Source organism: Rhinichthys klamathensis, unplaced genomic scaffold (genome assembly GCF_029890125.1).
Source record: "Rhinichthys klamathensis goyatoka isolate OS25496 unplaced genomic scaffold, OSU_Roscu_1.1 h1tg000222l_1, whole genome shotgun sequence".
In the NCBI taxonomy this organism is placed as follows: domain Eukaryota; kingdom Metazoa; phylum Chordata; class Actinopteri; order Cypriniformes; family Leuciscidae; genus Rhinichthys; species Rhinichthys klamathensis.
The window spans coordinates 40,798-61,975 of NW_026606746.1; the positions used below are offsets into that span (position 1 = coordinate 40,798).

The window sequence follows — 21,178 nt, forward strand, 5'->3', positions numbered from 1 at the left end:
GCAAATCAATCAATTATGTGATGTTATTGGCGTAAATTTCTTTCAATTTTAACTTTAACCGACATTAAATTGATGCTCTAACAATTTGATAAAAAGATGTTAGAACATCTAATTCATAGCCTGCACAGTCTACGTGACATCAACCAAAAAGACAAGTCGTTTTAGTGGCGGAGCAGGTTATTACAATTTGATTTATAATATTTTTATCTTTGGAATAACATGCATTGATGCATCACACACAATACAACCAGAAAAATTGATTAAGAAAATAAATAGTAAATTTTGATTTCAAGTTGACTTTTAGGTTCACCCAAAATCTTAACCCTCATGTTGTGTTCGGGTCATTTTGACCTGGAGAGGATTTTCTTTCCCCAAAAATGTGAGTTAATGTTGTCACGTTAGAATAAAACTTACTGACTTCATTCACACAGGGTATTACTACTTCCCAATTTTTGGGGGATAATGTTTGTACTTTTTTGGAGATTTTTTTCCCCCCACCCTGTTACACTTGTGGTATTACACTTGTACAAAATGGAACAAAGCCACACTTGTGGTGTTCCCGGTCAAAAATGGCCGGCATACAAAAAATAGCTTATAAATCTATCGTTATGCTATATTATCACCAAATATTGGATTCAATCTTTTTCTCAACTTGATTTCTTTCAATTAGGACAGGTTTTGTATTTATTTTTGAAACTGACTGATTTTCGGGTGAAATATCCCTTTAATGATATGACGCAATGAAGACGCAAAAATGAGTCCTGGGTCAAAAATGAGTTTGTCTGCTTTGCTGATTATGGCACTTTTCTGTCCCTTTCTGAATCTCTGTCATCCACCATTTTATTTACTCACCCCATCTGTCTTGTAAATGACTTTCGATTTGGTTAAATCTCAGAGAGAAATGAAAAATATTGCAGCAGCAAACAAAAGAACAAAGAAGAATCGGTTGTTGTTAAGGTAATAGTTATTGATATCATCACTGATTATTGTTATTATCAAAGTGCTGTACAGTATAGACTAGCAATACTATAGCTGTGTGGTCACCGAATCGTCCTGTTCCGTTACCCAGCGGGACGAGTCTGGCGTTCGTCCGCCGCAGGGCCCGACCAACCCCTGGAACACGTCCTCGTTTGAGTCCAGGAGGCGGGAGCTGGAGGCGGAGAAACTGGAAGCACAGTGCAGGGAAGAAGGTGGACACAGAGGTCCTAGTGTCAGTAAAACATCCCTCCCGTTAGCTCTCTGTCTGGTTGGCATTGCAACACTGTCGCCCTCATTTAAAGCGGCCACGTCCACCTGATTAAGGTTGGTCTCGCTGCGGGTGACCGGACCATCGCCTCTGGTGAAGCCCAAGTCCTGCCAGGCTCCCGGCGGGTGAAGCAATCCATCTGAGATAGTGTATGTTGCAGCAGTGACACCTGCGGCCTGCGGCATGTGGCTGCCCATGCGTGAGAACAGCAGCCCGAGTCGTCTGAAGGAGTTCTTCTTGGAACTAGAGAAGCGTGAAAAGCGCCTCCAAGTCCGTGAAAGTGCAGGTCTTGCTGGAGCCACTGAGGACAGGGAAGAGGAGGGCGAGGGATTCTTCCTCAGTCCGTTGATCTTTGGTTTACCTTCCCTGTACGCAGACGACGATGCTGCCGCCGTCGTCTCCGTCGCGGAGGCCTCCATTCCGGAGATGGAGCGGAAAAGGGCGGAGACTCCGTACGACGGATCTGAAGGCGTAATGGTTTTGAAAGAGACGCCTTTGGCCCCGATGCTGCTCCCGTCGCTGTGGTAACAGGCCTCGCCATCGTCGCTGGCCTCGTCTCGAAGCGTGGCCTCGCTGCTCGAGGAATAGTTCCGCCGGGGCGGCTTTCGGTTGCCGAGAAGGTCCAAAACTTCGTAGCGAAAGCTGGAAATGTCCTGTTTCAGCTCCTACAGCAGAGTATTACAGAATTACATGATGCATTCGAAAAATATCCTCATTTTAGCACAACAGAATCCAAGATTCTAACACGATGCAAGACAAAAGTAAATCAATACTAGTCCGAACATATTCAATGTTACTATTCTGATGAACTGTTTTTAGAAACCAGATTTCACCGTGGGTCGAGGAAGAAAACTAAAATTAAGGCACTGTCATGGATTCATTTCTTTATGACTTAAGGTGCAATTAATGGATGAAAATATCCTGTATGTATATCATTGTAAAAAAAAAACATCTGTGAAATTTATGGTAGAAAATGGCAGCTGTGGTCGGCAGAACTTTACTGTAAAAAGACTTTTTAAGCAACATTTTAAGTTTTACAGATTAAACTTAAATTTACTGTAAATTTCATTAACTGATATAATGTTAATGGCAACACTTTAGTTTGAGGAACACATATTCACCATTAACTATGACTTTTGCCTCCACAAACTCCTAATTTACTGCTTAATAATAGTTAGTAAGGTAGTTGTTGTAGTGGTTAAGTTTAGGTATTGGGTAGGATAAAGGGATGTAGAATATGGTAATGCAGAATAAGGCATTAATATGTGCTTTATAAGTGCTAATAAACACCCAATTTGCAAGTAATATGCAAGCTAATAAGCAAAAAGTTAAAGGTTAATATACCAAAGTACTCAAATCTGTCTTGTATCTCTATAAGACAACCACCTTAGAAATAGAGAAAACCACATGATGAGTCAAAGTAGCTTTTCCACGAGCTGAGGTAAATACTAATTTCCAAAACAAAAATTTTACTGTTAAATTATGATTTGTCCCTTTAGATTATAGTTTATCACTGTATATTGTAAGGAAAGTATCATTACTGTTAACCAATAAACAGGTTTTTTACTTTTAAAATAGTGATCATAATAAATATTTCACATTTTTTCTAGTTTTTTTCAAGTGTGCAAGTGTAGTGTGCTAGTGTACCAAAAATGTTTGTTACATGATTATTCGCTAAAGTAACAATTAAAGATAATAATAATTAAATGCAAAAGAAGATGCCCAGATTTTCTAGAAACACTTGAAAAGTGTTTCTAAAATGATTATTTGTGACAGTTTTTTTTTTTGTTAGTGAGCATCCATTTCCTAATGTCTATGCAAGATTAATAGAGAGCAGTCAGTTTCAGAAGCACCTTAAAATTCTCCTCCGTCAGCCCTTCGTTTGTCTTAGCGTTGCGGATCATGGACGCCACGTACCTCTTCACTAGACTACGGATGACCTCCTGAGGGGTTGAAGGAGAAGAAGAGAAAGCAAGCAATCAGACAGAACTCCCTAATCTTGTTAATCTGGAAATGTACAGCTGGATCGTTGGTGTGACATTGCAAGGAAAAAGAGAGACGGGAAAAACAAAGCCAGAGGCGAAGTGATGTAATGCAATTACATGCACAATGTTGTTTTCTTGCATATGTGTGTAATTGCAGAGCTTTATCTGCTGGCATACCTGATAATGCTGATTCTGGATCAGCCTGTCAGCATGCTTTTCCTATTAAAGGAGAAACAAATATTCACATTGTAATTATAGGGTTATTGAGCTCATTGACTAATTAAATACATGCCACTTATTTATTTGTTTGTTGGATAATTATTCAATTAAATTCCAGGGTCATTCACAATCAACAAATTTGTGCGCTACGTGTCCCCATCACTTACAATTGACATTAACAGGTGCACTAAAGTTTAAATGAATTATAATGAATCTGAATTTAATACATTTATAAATTAATTATATATAATTTAGTGTAGATTACAGATTTAGTTTCGTTTGTCACTCAATATGCATGTTCACATTCGTCATTTCTACATTTGAATGGCGTTGAATAGTAAACCATACATTTACCGTAGTTTTTGCATATTATTTCCCTCTGTACTTTCTGTCTAACAACTGTACTGTTGTAAGTCGTTTCCCTACTGTACTTTGATGATTGTAAATTTAGGGTCAGAAAAAAAGAAAAGAAAAGAAAATTAAGTTTCTGTTACCACTATGTTTGCATTTATATCGGCCTCGCCAATATTAATTTCACACTGCAGTTAGAATATTTTTTAGCATAGGAGATGTTGATAAACACACAATACCATTCAAAAGATTTGCGGACTGTAAGATTTTTTGCTAACCAAGACTTTGACACTCATTTGATTAAAAATACAGTAAAAACAGAAATAATGTGAAATATTATTCCTGTGATGAAAAGCTGTATTTTCAGCATCATTACTCCAGTCTTTAGTGTCACATGATCCTTCAGAAATCATTCTAATATGCCTATTTGATACTTAAGAAACATTTCTGATTATTATCAATGTTGAAACAGTTTTGCTGCTTAATATTTTTGTGAAAAACGTGAATTTGTTTTATTGGTTGATGTTCATGAAAGCTCACAAGAACAGCATTTATTTGAAATAGAAATCTTTTGGGTTACACTTTATTTTAAGGTGTATTTTTTACACTGTAATTATACATTTAAGTACTGAGTAATATTAAGCAACTACATATCTAAGGTTTAGGGTTAATAGCATGTAATTATTCATAATTTAGTAACTGAATGTAACATAACAATGACACTGTAAAATAAAGTGTTACCATCTTTTGTTACATTATGAATGTCTTTACTGTCACTTTTAATGCATTCTTGCTGAATAAAAGTATTCATTTCTTTTCTTTTTCTTTTTTTTTTAAGTCGCACTGACCCCAAACTTTTAAACAGTAGTGTACATCCTGGACTGACGGTGATGATAAAAATGACAGTTTGACACTGTCGATGCTGTTGCCATTCAGGCTGCTGCATATTTTTACAAAAAAAGTTGGGATAGTAAAAAGACACAGTGGCTATGGAAACAAAGAAACAATCTTGGGTTTATATCAACACTTTCCTTTCACATCCACAATGAGGGAATTAATCAAAATGTTCAAATGCTATTTAAATGTAAATTCTCATGTGCAGCCCTACAATGCTTTTGCAGAGTATCGAGATGTATTTATCCAGCAGATGCTTTTTTCAATTGGATATTCGCACACTCTGAAGACCAGGGCAAAATGTGATGCACATGCAGAAAAAGGCATTCTGATATCGCAGTATGAGCTGTAAAACATCTTTAATATTCTTATCAGATATTGCAGGAGAGCTGCTCTCCTCTTAGCTCTACATGTAGGCAGCTTTATATAATGATCAAGGTTTGATCCCAGCACAGCAATGCCAGCAAACATGTGGGAGAGAGTTTTGAGTGAGTGTGCTTCGGCTGTGTGTGTGTGTGTGTGTGTGTGTGTGTGTGCGTGAATGACAGTGTGAAAAAGAGAGAGAGAGTGCATGAGCATCTGTATTGCTGCAGACCAATAAAGGCCGTGCAGAGAGATGGATTTGTAATAAAAGTGCATCAGGTGGAACAAGAGAGGTTATATTTGAAACAGAGATGACGAAAGTCCCGGGAGTTTCGAGGGAAGTTGCATGGCAACACAGGAGTTTAAACTCCAGACAGACTTGGGCCATGTTACACCTCATTACATCATCAAAGGAGACATACAAACTGGTTGAATAAAGGAATCTTCCTTCATAGAAGTTTAATTAATTCACATGAAACTCCACTGATTCAATTGCAATGAAATTTGCTACCAATCTGGCCACTCTGAATGAAAGCAGTACTTGGAGTTCGGGGGAGGGGGGCTGACAAGCTGATTGTGATGTCAAAAAAAAGGCAAAGACCTGTCTCATGAATATTAATTAGGTCATGCTGACGTTGCTAGGTAACCTTCCTGGTTATCTAACTTAATTCATATTCATGCACCAAGCCTGTGCCATAGTAGCCCTGATAAATGGGTATTTCAGATAAAATGCAGCTGACCTGCAATGTGACATGCTAAAAACTATGTTAAACCGCATGTTGCCAATTCTTTTATAAGAATTATCCAAGCTGTTTTCTTGACCTCATATTAATTGATAGACTACACAGAATAACTGTACTTTTAAAAATGTATAATGCAAGACCATTTAAATGGTACTACTAAAGACAAGAAGTAATGGTGACCAATTTTCAGTTAAAATATACTCTACCTAGAATACAATATTTTTAATCAGCAAGGATGCATAAAATTGAGCAAAAAGTGACAGTAAAGACATTTAAAATGTTACAAAAGTTTTATATATCAAATAAATGCGGTTTCTTTTGAATTTTCTATTGATCAAAGAATCACGGAAAAAAAATGTATCACGGTTTCCACAAAAATATTAAGCTTTTTTCAACATTGATAATATTTATAAATGTTTCTTGAGCAGCAAATCAGCATATTAAAATGATTTCTGAAGGATCATGTGACACTGAAGGAGTAATGATGCTGAAAATTCAGCTTTGCATCACAGGAATAAATTACATTTGAGAATATATTGAAATAGAAAACAGTTCTTTTAAATTCTAATAATATTTAACAATGTTACTGTTTTACTGTATTTTTGATCAAATAAATACAGCCTTTATTTTGTCTTTCTGACCCCAAACTTTTGAACGGTAGTGTATACTGTACTTTCCCTTAAAATGAATGTATATTTGAACCTAAAGTCTTAATGTTAATACAAAAAGAAAGCAACCCAATGAGTGTATATGTGCACTGCAGATATGTTTGAGTTGTGAGGTGTTGTAGATATACAACACTGACATCACTGACTCAATCGTAAGATCAAGGTTTGAAGCATGAGTATTTGATCTGATGTTGATTTGAATGTGCTAGATTTTTTAAGTTGTTGTCTTTCTTAAAGTCAAAGGTTTTTACATGTACACTATCTCTTTTACCCAGTGATACCTGGTAATGCATGATGATACCAGTCTAAATACAATTACTGCAGCCCACTATGTGTCAAAAAACCAATAGTTCAAAAGCAATAAAAATGTAAATGAGCTGTTTTAGCATTCAACATGCTGATATATGTGTGTGGCTGTGCTGTTAGTCACTGTAATGGGTAATCAGTTACACAATGAGCCGGCTGCATTGTGCTTAAAGTGTCATTTAAACCAGAACCACTTGATCAGATTCAGATGAAATCACAGAGAGAATGTTCAAATTAATTCAGGGTTTGTCTTTACCGTAAACTCCTTCAGATTCTCATGTTTATGGGGGATTTCTTCAGGTGGAGCAGTCTCCGACCCGCAGAGCCGCCCGTGTACCCACAGGCACAGGTACCAGAAGGACTTAGGACTGGGGACTATATTGAACGGTGGAGGGAGTGTCCCACCCTCATCAAAGTAACTCATCCACAGCTTGGTCCGAGCAAACTTCCATTCGATGTCAGCATGGTCCTGGGGCACAGTAACAAAAGAATTAATAATAAGAAGAACTGAATCATAATAATCAACAAAATATTCGACCAATTCATCTAGTACTGTGGTTCTCAACCAGGGGGCCTCAGTAAACTTCCAAGGGGGTCGCAAGATGAATTAAAAGTATTTAAATGAATAAATGATTATTAATATATTCAAATAACTTTAAAAAAAAATTCACTCAATAACTATTGTTTTAATTGAAGAATATACAGTTCTGGAATCACAAAATCAATCATGGTTAACAAATATATCAATACTCTCAGTTTTTTTTCTTAAAAACATTTTAAAACAAGCAGCTTTGTCATAATCATGGCAGACATACTGGAAATATCTTAGGGGCTTTGAATATTGGGGGGGCTTCAAGTCAAAAAGTTTGAGAACCACTGATATAGTATATAATAAAACAAATTAATATTTATTTTACACAGTATATTATATATAAAAAAAAAACTATGAATGACAATTTGTGATGATATACACTACCGTTAAAAAGTTTGGGGTTGTAAAGGTTTTTTTTTAAATCCAAGAATGGATTAAACTGATCAAAAGTGACAATAAGGAAATTTCTTTTTCAAATAAATGTTTCTTTTAAACTTTCTATGCATCAAAGGATCAAATCAACATATTAGAATGAGGGATCATGTGACACTGACTAGAATAATTGCAGCCTTGGTGAGAAGAAGAACAACATATGATAAAAAAACAACCCATAAACCAATACCATAAACTAACACCTATTGAAAAGACTACATCTCTCGTATTCGATCCTCTCTAAATCAGCAGGATGCTGAAACTGTATATTTCTGGCCTTTGGATTATTGTGCTCAGTACTCACAGCGATCAGCTGGTAGGAGTTGTTCATCATAGCGATGAGCATGTTGAGGAGAACCACCAGTGAGATGACGTTGTAGGTGCCGAACATGGTGGCTCCAACAAACTCAGTAAACTCGTGCCGAGCCTTCACATTGGTTACATAAAGATTCAAGAGGCCAAATATCGACCAGAACAGAGACTGAAGTGTCTCAAATAACCTGAAAGATTAAGGGAAAAAAGGCAAGAAAGAAAGAAAGAAAGAAACATGATTAGGAATAATGTGCAACAGCATCACAGATGCGTTAAGGATGGGCCAGAGAAGATCACAAAGCTCCAGGGGTAAACAGTTCATTAGGAAATAATGTGAAATAAATCAAGTTATTAATGTGTGTGAATGACTGTGAATGTGAGAGATTATGACTTGGAGAGATGGGGGCAATTGTAACAATACCACCCCACCCCCCCCCCCCCCCCCCCCCCACCCCCCCCCCCCCCCCCACAAAAAAAAAAAAGTGAAATTATGTTCCCATATTCTAAATATGTTAGTAAATATACATAAAATATACATAAAAAGCATTGGACACTTCAAATGGTCACATTTTGTTAAATATGCTTACAATGCATAAACATATGCTTACAACGCTTAATGCTTACAAATGTATATATACTGTATATATCAGTGTTTAAATCTATTGCTATATTTATAATTCTATTGCAGTTGCATTCATCTTCATCGCACTGACAGTCTGAAAATGTTTTTAAAATGTAATGAATCTCACAAATTGATGGTTTGCACACACACAAACATGCACATACAATAAGACATGAGTCTCACAGCTGTGTAAAGAACCCAGCTAGACGCTACAGTACTGCAATGCACAGCATCAAAAGTCCCATTAAATATTCAACATGGTCAGCATTCATCAAAGTTTTGGCAGAGATAAATACAATATGGTTTCCAGAAAATAGGAAAAAGGAGTTGAACAGAACAGAAATGACATAGCACTGTGGATCATGCATGGGAGCCAGTGCCGACGCTCATGTCCCCTTTCAGTGGCGGATTTAGCAAATTGGGTGCCCAAGGCGAAGGTAGTATGGGGCCCCCCATCCGATCTTTAAAAGAGAACGAAAAAAGTAAAAAACATAATTGAAAAATAAACCATTAAATGGCACTTTCTGGAGAGTTTTGTGCAAAGAAATATAGAAAAAAAGTAGGTCGTCTAGCAAGTCTTATATTTCTGTAATTCACACAGATCAAACACAAATATGCTGACTGAATAGATTGCTAGTTGAGAAACACTGCTTTAATTAATGTTTTTATGATGAATTTGTGAAAGGTTAACTAAACAGCATGAGCTGTCTTCCTGCTGGCCAGTAAGTTTTTTGGCAAATTTCATTCATACAGATCTGTATTATGCTATAGTTTTTGATAGTGTTATACATTTCTTACAGATAATCACGATGATCATTGCGTTTGTCTTACCGAATGTGGTAGCTTTATGCAATTACAGTTTGTCTATAAGCTTTTTTTGTATTACAGTTTTTTACAATCACTTTGCTACTATTTTCAGAACCTTGATGTCATTTTTCAAAACTCTAGACACAAAACTCAAAACGGTTATCACTTGTAACACAGGCTGTCTAATGTTCAAAACATTGCATTGTGCATTCATATCTTTAAAGAAATCTTGCACTTGCACAATCATTGGTCCAAAAAACAAATTTACTGTGAAATACCATTGAAACATAACTATAGATCACCCACACACAAGCAACCGATAGTTTCACTGTGTCATTGTTCGTTCAATCATTAAATATTGTAGAACAAAATAGGTGATACAGGTTTCATTATGGTACTACATGTACAGTAAATACATCTCTGTAAAAGTACTGCAGTAGTAGAGAGAATACAGACATAGTGGAATCATTGAGCAAAGTTTGTAATATATTGATGCAAAACACTACAGTACAATCATAACATAGGTTTATTGGAATCAAAGCTAAAATATAAAATATTAGGCTACATCCATGGATATTGTAGTCTAATTGGTTCATGCTCCACGCTAATTGGTGACAATGAATCTCATTATCTTGAAACTTTCATGATTTACTGTAAACATGGAAGATTGTGTGTCTGTTTCCATACAACTATGCATTAAGAGTACTGCAACAGTTACTTATCATTTTGAGCAGTTGTATCAATTGATAGTTAGATCATTGTAAGGAAATGAATAGACACTCATTTGAAATGTAATGTGTGAATTGCCTTTTGAAATAGTAGTACTTTGATGTTAAGTTGTGTCAAATTGAGCAGGTGATTTTTGTTGAATGAACAAATGATCTAAGTTTTATGTGTATTGTATCCAAGCAATTGAGAAAAGGGTTAGAGTTTTGAAAAATGTGCATTTTGATCATTGGTTGTGAGTTTTGTGTCTAGAGTTGTGAAAAATGACATCAAGGTTCTGAAAATAGTAACAAAGTGATTGTAAAAAACTGTAATGCCGACAGTAAAATGTTGCCAGATTGCTACGAAAAACAAGAAAAACAAAACAGAATAATAATCCGAAATAAGTTCAAAGCTTGTGTTTTGGAAATAAGATTAATATATCACTAACCCTAACATGCAACTTTCCACTTTAATAACTTCCTAAAGTGTCACATTAAATCAGAAAAACAGGTCCAGAAGACTACTGCCACCTTTCTATTAGGTGGATCTGGCAACACGGAGGCTGCATCCGCGCCCTCACTCACAGCGCGCTCTCAAGCCCCGTTCACTGCGCCAGCTTCTCGCAGCAACATGAATTGCAAACACTCATATGAGGTGGTTTAAACGGCTAATTAATCATTCAGAGAGCTTGACATTTTATTTTTGAATGTAAAAAAACGACAGAGGTCCGGACCTCGGTGACCTCATATGGCCATGGACTTGTAACATATCGTTAGCATTGTTGTCATTGTCAGCGGGCATCACAAAAAAGTTTGTTACCTTCTGCAATTTTGCTAAAAACGTTTTGCTTTCCTCCCGCTTCCTGCTTTTTCAGCACCGCTTGGGTAGCTTCGCTTCATTTTAACTTTGTCTACTACTCTGTACACTGTCTGTCATTTTGTACACTGTCTGTCAATCACTTCTTTTTCTGCGTCAGTTCTTTTGGCGCATTACAGCCTTGTCACTTTCGCACGCAGAAAGTGAGATAATGGAATAGTCCAATGTAGTGAGGTGGGGGCCCCCTCCTGTCTGCAACACTAATGATTTGATGCATTTTTTCGCAAATGTTTTTTAGAAATATATAATTTGCGAAAAGTAAAAAAAAAAAAAAAAAAAACTTAAGCATAATTTAATGGGGCATTTTGGGGGCCCCTAGGTAGCTCGGGGCCCAAGGCAATTGCCGACCTTTGCCTAATGGTTAAGTCCGCCCCTGTGCCCTTTGTAGGGGCTTTCGGCTGTGGACAGGGGTCATCATAGTGACCAGGAGCAACACACTAGGCTTGCCATTACAGAAATGCTATGACCCAGTCGTCTGACCATAAAAATTTGGCCCTTGTCAAAGTAGTTGCTTAGATCTTTATTCATCCTGTATATACAATATACTATATATATATATATATATATAATATATATATATATATATATATATAGTATATGTGAAGAGGCAAGTGACCTCCGCAGGGCATTGCTATATCTGTGTGAACAGTGGTGTCCATTTTGATCACTTGGACCAAATTTAGAAGGCTGTATCCATGTTATATTTTTGCCACATTCATATAATAAATGAAAATAAAGCATGTCCAGCACCTGAACCACGTGACTGCCGTGGCAGAGCCCTAATGGAGGCACACAGGTTTGCCTCAATCACCTCACTGACTTGTCAGAGATAGTGACATAACAACTGGCAGCCCACTAGAGCCAGCAGCTCTGCACATCCTGTGCCGGTTCAGTCGACATGTGGCATTTCAAGCTTTCCAATTCAAAGGCCAAAATAATACAGAGAAGACATGAATCATTTTTTAGTGTACCTAAGACCTGTCCTCAGAAATCTTTTTTGCTGCTATAGCACTGCAAACAAACAAACAAACAAACAAACAAACAAACAAACAAAAAAAATTAATATGAAAACATCCATAAAAACAAGATTAATTTACTTGAGAAGCAAAACGTAATTATTAAAAATAAATGTTTAAAATGTAATTCTCAATTATTTGACAATACTTGTTTTCAGAGAATAAATCTTGAATCAAGTTGATTTTTCTTACCCTATTGGGAAATTGTTCTTAATATGGTATCAGATTAAAAATGCCAATAGTGCAAGTTTTACTGAGAAAGCAGACAAAATACTGATTAATAAAAACGTCTCTCTTTGAAAAGCTCACGCCGTATGGGATGTCAAAGACTTTAATCTGTGAAGGGGAGTCTCTGTGACTGAACCTCAGAAAACACCACAGGAAGCCTGAAGGAGCTTGTGCTGCTTCAGACGTGATATGAGTTGAGGGATTTGATATCTTGGTGTGGTAATGCCACATAAAGCTCATATGCAGCTGCAGGCAAAAAAAAAAAACAGAATTCTGATGGAAATGCAAGAAAATCCCAGGACGCTTCAACAACATGCTCAGATTTTTTTAGCAGTTTATGTTTCACAGAGTAGCTGCAGTTTTCTGAGAGACACAGCACAGATTTATCTTCTTCTTTCTCAACGCTTGCTCTCAAATATCCATGAGGTGATTCTTGAATTTATTGTGTTATTGTGCAGTGGTGGATGATTGTGCAGTTATTGATGTGTCATTGATCAACAAATCACTGGAAAAGCAAGAGGTCTTGATGAATATTCAGAAGCAGCATCAGCATTGACTGAGCCTGACCTGGAGCTGCAGCGCAGGGAAGAATGAATGTATGTTGTAAACAAACAGTGTTGAGCAAGCTTCCTTCAAGGTACCATTTTGACTACATAGTGCTAATAAAATGTAGTTAACTACATTGAAGCTATATGGGGGCCAATAGAGTGCTGCAGGATGACATATTTTTGTACTTCAGTAAGTAGTCAATGGGTTTTTTTAAAGTCTGTTTTTAATAAACGCTCAAATAAGGTCTGTTTTTAACAAAAGCTCAAGATATTTTTATGTTTTATCCTATGGCATAAAATACATCAGTAATACCTCCTTGTGATTTTTTTTAAAGCTTTTACTAGTCATGAATTAAGCGGTTGTTAACAAATGGCTAAATGGGACCAACCCTATCTGAGGGTTGTCCACCACTGAAAATATCATTAAAAACCATGCTGCGTATTGTAAATAATATAATGATATATACTTAAAATAATTGAAATAAAATTTTGAGTCCCCCCTCCCTTGCTTCACAGGGCTTTGGTCCACTGCCTGCTTTCCCCCTTTTTAGTGTTGCAAAGTCTGCGGTTTTCCCGTGAAATTGGGCTACGTTTACACTGGTTCAAGTGTTGAAACGTGTTGAAGAGACCCCAATAACACACGATATGTACCTTCCAGAATGTGATTTTTACCAGAGAAACCCTGCCAAAAAACTTGGATTTTACCCCCCGGAACGCGATTGGGATAAGTAGACTGTCAAGGATGTTTTATTAACTTTAAACATCGGATGAAGTGATTCATTTCTTTTTAATACAGATGATGCTGAGTCATTAATAAATTAGTCATGACAAAAAAAATTATGATATCCAATGTATTTTTCCACGAGTCCGCTATGCTAGCGATTATAATGGCCATAAGTCTATGTGTGAACTGATATAGGCTAATATTGAAGATATTTGTGTTGGGTTTTGCTCAATATGATGTTAAAGGGTTAGTTCACCCAAAAATGAAAATTCTGTCAGTATTTACTCACCCTCATGTTGTTCCAACCCCGTAAGACCTTCGTTCATCTTCGGAACACAAATTAAGATATTTTTGATTAAATCTGAGAGCTGGATCACTCCTCCATACTAGTCCATAGGCTTCTTCAGGGATTGAACTTGCCGGCCTCGAAAAGTTATTAAAGACATTGTTAAAATAGTCCAAGTGACTACAGTGGCTCAATCTTAAGTTTATCAAGCGACGAGAATACTTTTTGTGCGCAAAAACAAACAAAAATAACGACTTAATTTCAACTATTCATTTCCTTCTCTTTAGGCCTCTAGTCAGTTAACGTAGTGTGATTCCGTAGAGCTACGTCACACGTATAGGCTCACTATTGGTCGACGCTGGTCATGTGTGTGATGCGTGTGACGTACAACAACAGAAGCTTACGCTATTACACTAGTGAACTGACTCGAGGCCCACAGAGAAGGAAATGGCCCACAAAGTCGTTATTTTTTTTTTTTTTTTGCGCACAAAAAGTATTCTCGTGGCTTGATAAACTTAAGATTGAGCCACTGTAGTCACTTGGACTATTTTAACGATGTCTTTAATAACTTTTCAAGGCCGGCAAGTTCAATCCCTGAAGAAGCCTATGGACTAGTTTGGAGGAGTGATCCAGCTCTCAGATTTCATCAAAAATATCTTAATTCGTGTTCCGAAGATGAACGAAGGTCTTACGGGGTTGGAACAACATGAGGGTGAGTAATTACTGACAAAATTTTCATTTTTGGGTGAACTAACCCTTTAAATGGCAGATCAGTGGGCTTGCTGCAGTTGAATATAAGAAAGAGACGTCCTCTGTTTCTAAGGCTTTCCTCTGTGTACACATATCCTTACAAGTACATTTTTGGCTGTATTATTTGTGTCCCCTTCAAAAATTGCTCTTGAGAAATTTTGTTTATTGTCCCCCCAACTGTTAGATGAAATTTACGCTAATGCTACTAATACTCAACTAATTCTCTAATGAGAGTTAGTAGTCATGTACGTGCAACATTACTTATAGTCAAGAGAATGTGTTAAAGGGACCATCAAAATAAAGCGAAACCAGAATCATAAACTTTTGTTGGTCACAGAGTTTATATTCTGCAATAATCCAAAAGTCAAAATGGAAAAATCCCATTGTGAACCAGGGTGATGATAACTTCCGACAAAAATACGTTATCACTGCAGTACTATATATTGAAGCTATTTAAAAGGGCCTCCAATATCTTTTAAATATGTAACATAAAATGATACATAACAGTCAATATACACTCACCGGCCACTTTATTAGGTACACCTGTCCAACTGCTCGTTAACACTTAATTTCTAAGCAGCCAATCACATGGCGGCAACTCAGTGCATTTAGGCATGTAGACATGGTCAAGACAATCTCCTGCAGTTCAAACCGAGCATCAGTATGGGGAAGAAAGTTGATTTGAGTGACTTTGAACGTGGCATGATTGTTGGTGCCAGAAGGGCTGGTCTGAGTATTTCAGAAACTGCTAATCTACTGGGATTTTCACGCACAACCATCTCTAGGGTTTACAGAGAATGGTCCGAAAAAGAAAAAACATCCAGTGAGCGGCAGTTCTGTGGGTGGAAATGCCTTGTTGATGCCAGAGGTCAGAGGAGAATGGCCAGACTGGTTCGAGCTGATAGAAGGGCAACAGTGACTGAAATAACCACTCGTTACAACCGAGGTATGCAGCAAAGCATTTGTGAAGCCACAACACGCACAACCTTGAGGCGGATGGGCTACAACAGCAGAAGACTCCACCGGGTACCACTCATCTCCACTACAAATAGGAAAAAGAGGCTACAATTTGCAAGAGCTCACCAAAATTGAACAGTTGAAGACTGGAAAAATGTTGCCTGGTCTGATGAGTCTCGATTTCTGTTGAGACATTCAGATGTTAGAGTCAGAATTTGGCGTAAACAGAATGAGAACATGGAACCATCATGCCTTGTTACCACTGTGCAGGCTGGTGGTGGTGGTGTAATGGTGTGGGGGATGTTTTCCTGGCACACTTTAGGCCCCTTAGTGCCAATTGGGCATCGTTTAAATGCCACGGCCTACCTGAGCATTGTTTCTGACCATGTCCATCCCTTTATGGCCACCATGTACCCATCCTCTGATGGCTACTTCCACCATGTCACAAAGCTCTAATCATTTCAAATTGGTTTCTTGAACATGACAATGAGTTCACTGTACTAAAATGGCCTCCACAGTTACCAGATCTCAACCCAATAGAGCATCTTTGGGATGTGGTGGAACGGGAGATTCGCATCATGGATGTGCAGCCGACAAATCTGCGGCAACTGTGTGATGCCATCATATCAATATGGACCAAACTCCCTGAGGAATGCTTCCAGCACCTTGTTGAATCTATGCCACGAAGAATTGAGGCAGTTCTGAAGGCAAAAGGGGGTCCAACCCGTTACTAGCATGGGGTACCTAATAAAGTGGCCGGTGAGTGTACACTAAATACCACAATTAGAATTAGAAAACCTCTCAGTTTATATATAACATAGTGATAAACTACAGAACTACAAAATGATTGTAATAGAAACGAGAACTGTATTTTGTACATCACTTCAAAAAGAAGTAAAACGCTGCACAGGATTTACTGCAGGGACAATAATTAATCTGTGACTTTGTTTTTTACTGATTCAAACAAACTGATTCACTAAAGAATTAAAAGAACTAAATAACACAACAAACGGACGACAAAGGGAGGGAAAAAGAAATATGAAGATGCTAGCCCGGTCAGAAAAGCTGATAAACTCACGTAGAGAATGCATTGTTCTGTTTCTCGCAGCGGATCCCCTTGCAGTGGTTGGGTTCGTCTGCTGCCTCGGTCTCGTAGTAGAAGTAAAGCTGGTTGAGTCCATTGGCAAAGGCCAGCAGCACAAGACAGTAGATGAAGAGGAACTTGAGGATGTCCAGCAACATACGGCCCAGAGAAATCTGCAGTGGGCCCAGATGAGAGTTGGCTGTGAAGAGGGAGATGAGCCGAAGCGAGCTGAAGATGTTAGCAATGGCAAATAAAGCCTCAGCGATCAGCGTCGGATGCCACATCTCCCATTCCTCTCGTGGACGAGAACTGTTATACTGGAGAGAACATAAAAACATTCAGAAATATTGCCAATTATTTCATGATTTAGTTTCAGAGTTAGAAGGGATTCTAGCTACGCAAACATGATGCAAAAGTACTGCAAGAATGCATACATACACTGCCGTTCAAACGTTTGGGGTTGGTAAGGTTTTTGAAAGAAGTCTCTTATGCTCACCAAGTCTGCATTTATTTGATCAAAAATATAGTAAAAACAGCTTTCTATTTTAATAACTAATATTTTAAAATGTAATTTATTCCTGTGATGGCAAAGCTGTATTTTCAGCATCATTACTCCAGTCTTCAGTGTCACAAGATCCTTCAGAAATCATTCTAATATGCTGATTTGGAGCTCAAGAAACATTTAATATTATTATCAGTGTGGAAAATGGTTGCCCTGCAAATATTTTTTTAACGGTAGTGTATGTACAATGGGACCATCCTTACAGTTGGTTGGCCAAGAGTTTCCATATTTGTGTAGAGTCCATTTTTAGCCTTATTCACATACTGTAACACCCACAGTCCAACATAGCAGGTGCTAAATGCACTGGTAAAGCGCTGCATCATGCATATTTAAATTCATTGCCAAGTCACTGTCATTTGTTTCTGGGCAAATAAGCCTCCTCTTATGCAAATGTGGCTCAATGGATCGAATTCACAAACATGAATGGATTGGCTTATTTGCCTGATGCAGTTAACGCTGCGCTATTACCACCTGCAGAAGCTGACAGTAATTGTATTTAAAAAGTATGTTTGTGTACATTTTCTAGCGATCCTGGCAGCAGTAATTCATCAAATGATGATCAAAAGATGGAGAACAAAAGACGTGCTGTGTAGTCGAGCAATATTTAGCCATTTTAAAGAGCCTAGATTGCAATGGTGAAGCACTGCAAAGAAAAAAATTGAAATGCAAATTGCAATCAGCAGTAATTTTGTGGGCGTGTTTGCACCATTACCTGATTTGCATAATTCCTTGAGTTAATCAGGTGCTGTAACAATACAGACAACAGATGCAAATGACACAACACTATCAACAGGTTTAAATCATTAGTGAATTCCCTCTAGAATGTTTTTGAAAAAAATAAAAATAATAATAATTGAAATTTTTATTGCAGCACCTACAGATCCATTAGTTTTTTTGTTTTTGTATTGTTTTTCCAGGCAGTTGAGTCAACAGTCTACAGGTTCTTGGACATTTCCTGAGCTCTTGCCTTGCACAACTTGAGGGTGGAACAAGACGGCTTCTTTCCTCTGCACCATCCTTCAATTCCATGTTTCAGTGGGCAGAGAAATAAGTCTGGCTTTTGAGTGCAAGGTATGGCCGAGCTCTTCTTGCTTTAAATTCTGCTCTCTTCTGGGACTAAGACCACAATATTAACTGACTCATAAATTCACCCTCTATTCCCACGTTTTGAAATCATACAATAAAATGATAATACATGTAGTCAGGAACATTCACACAAACATTTATAGCTTTAAATGCATTTCTTGAGAACATGTCCAAATGCAAAACAGAACATAAATTATATGGCTTAGCCCATTGGATTTCTCATCTCACAAATGTACACACACACACACGCACACGCACGCACGCACGCACACACACACACACACACACACACACACACACACACACACACACACACACACACACACACACACACACACACACACACACACACGCTGTAGGGGACTCGTGTGGGCTGAAACCCTTCCATGCAGGGTGACTAACACAGCTGCAGATGGTCATGGAGTCTGGAGTGTGTCTGTGTGCATGTGCTCGCGTGCATTCGAGAATGAGCAAGGATGACTGAACCGAGAGCAAAACAATTAAGGGAGGAGCTTACCTTGACATAAGCAACAATCTTTAAAGAAATAGTGGCCAAATACAGAGAATTCATAGCAAAGTCCATCAGGTTCCACCAGTCATGGACGTACTCATTAAAACCTCCGTCCCACATCTCCTTAATCTCAGCCCATATGAAGCCTATGTGCAAAACACACAAACATAGAAATAAACTTGGGATGCAATATATCAGTTATTGAAAAATACTTTAATTTATCATATCGGTTGATGTAACTGGATATATATTGGATAATATTGCATTAATAATGGTGCATGCTCATTTCCCCTATATTTACATTTAGATTAAAAAACGGTTACACTTTATTTCGATTGTCCAGTTTAGATCTACTAACTACAAGTAACTTTGTAACTACATGCCAACTAACTTTAATTAAAGTATTAGACTTTCTGCTTAATATCTGCTAACACTAACAGACATTCTATAACTATGAAACTACATGTCAACATATTCTTCTTACCCGAATCCTAACCACTGACCGTCTTCTAGTCTACTCTAATGAGAATTAGTTGACATGTAGCTGCAAAGTTACTTATAGTTAGTAGAATGAAAAAGGTAATAAATAATTCAATTTAATAACAATGTTAAATGTAATCATAAGCAAATCTCACAATGAATATACATTTTCATACTGTACATTATAACGCTGTGATGCCTGAATTCACTTGTAGATTTGTTTTAGTTATTACTGTTTTAATTTTTATTTATTGTATCAGTTTTTGTATACATTTATTGGATGAAATTGCATATTTAATCGTTCATGCTCATTTCCGCCACTTTTACATTTAAATTAGCTTTGCCATCATTTAACATTCACTTTTACTTTTAAAACACTAATAACTTAATAATTTAATAACACAGTTAAATGTAATCAAATCTCACAATGAATATCAACTGTACATTACAACGTTGTGATGCTTAAACTCACTTTAATGTTTTTTTATTTATTTTTTATTTAGACAAAATATCATTTAATTCTAATCTTGACAATTTATTGGTTATTGGCAATAATGGTATAATAATAATGGGTTTATCAAATTACATATTGTTATTGCACATATGCACTGTAAATTATGTTTTATCTGTATGAGATAGACGTTAAACATTACAAATTAAATCAAACATTTCAATCTATGTCAGTTACATTTTAAATTGTAAGTCAATGTGAGATTTTTTAACTTTAATCTTAAAGGTCCAAAACATGCCTGAAAACACTCAAATAAATATAAAAATATACAAATATCAAAGCTGGAAATAATCTACAAAAAAGTTGAAAGCTGTTAGTGTCACACATTATGTTCTTTTGTTCAGTTTTCCCGCTCCTCATTATTAGTTCTGTGTTCTATTAATCATCCTAATTTGTGTTTGCTATATAAGTTGGTCCCTCACATTCATTCTCTGTCCGATCACCGCTACCCCATGTGTGTGTTTCCCTACTTGTTTGTCTTCCTTATAGATATTTATCATTAAACGTTTGTGTTGGAACTTGATTCTTCTGTCTTCCTGAACCCACACGTGACAGTTAGGGCTTAATATAATTGCCGGACTTTAATACTTAGGGCAAAGCGTTAAGTAAAAATCCCTTATACAGCGTCAACTTGCACACACTATAAATTTGCAATTTCATTATATATTTCATTACTAATTTTTACAAGCTAAACAACCTACATCTCCATCATCACACACACAATCATACTCACCCAGCACCCAAGGTAGTATCATCCACTCCACCACAGTGGGCGGAGGGCCCTGTATGTGTAGGTTGGTGCGTGCTATGTGCTGTGAGGCCAGGAGGAGGAGGAAGAGGAAGGTGAGGTAGGAGGCTGTGTGGCAGATAAATTTAATGAAGGGTTTTTTGATGAAGAGCCCCAGCGCGCTTTTGGGAGCCAGCAGGTAGACCAGCGAGAAGACAGGGAAGAGCAGGCCGATAATGAAACACATGACCAGCTTAACTGCCCAGTGACGACGACGCCAGCCAGGAAATCCATCATACCATAGTGTGGCCAAGAGCTGCTGACAGTTTGGCTGTGCCACGAACTGTGAAAAAAAAGAGAGCTTTGTAAATGGATTTGTAAATGCTCATGCATAATGGCAACCATACGCAGAAGGACCAATTAGCTTGGAGAAAAAGATGCATTACTCACTCTGACAAGAATGAGCAATATTTCATCTATCCTACAGATGGGTAAAACTACATATTTTCATAATCCTCTTGTTGGTGGGTGGCATGAATGACTAGTTGACTAGGTGATCTTAAGGAAAACCTGTATAATTAGGG

General features: G+C 37.3%; 1 protein-coding gene across 3 annotated transcripts in view; it reads right to left on the bottom strand.

Annotated features, from left to right (window-relative positions):
* Positions 1–38: 38 nt before the first annotated feature.
* trpc5a (transient receptor potential cation channel, subfamily C, member 5a) overlaps positions 39–21,178 on the bottom strand; it is an 82,162-nt gene continuing 61,022 nt past the window's right edge. For 2 of the 3 annotated variants that reach the window (XM_056264532.1, XM_056264533.1), the window contains exons 4-12: positions 20,601–20,937; positions 18,883–19,022; positions 17,992–18,024; positions 16,712–17,034; positions 8,104–8,299; positions 7,032–7,244; positions 3,409–3,450; positions 3,100–3,189; positions 39–1,911 (exon numbers count right to left, since the gene is read on the bottom strand). In XM_056264532.1, coding sequence (XP_056120507.1) covers positions 1,027–1,911; positions 3,100–3,189; positions 3,409–3,450; positions 7,032–7,244; positions 8,104–8,299; positions 16,712–17,034; positions 17,992–18,024; positions 18,883–19,022; positions 20,601–20,937 — 2,259 coding nt within the window. In that variant the 3' untranslated portion in view covers positions 39–1,026. The remainder of the gene's footprint in view (positions 1,912–3,099; positions 3,190–3,408; positions 3,451–7,031; positions 7,245–8,103; positions 8,300–16,711; positions 17,035–17,991; positions 18,025–18,882; positions 19,023–20,600; positions 20,938–21,178) is intronic. The other variant, XM_056264534.1, reaches the window with a different exon arrangement.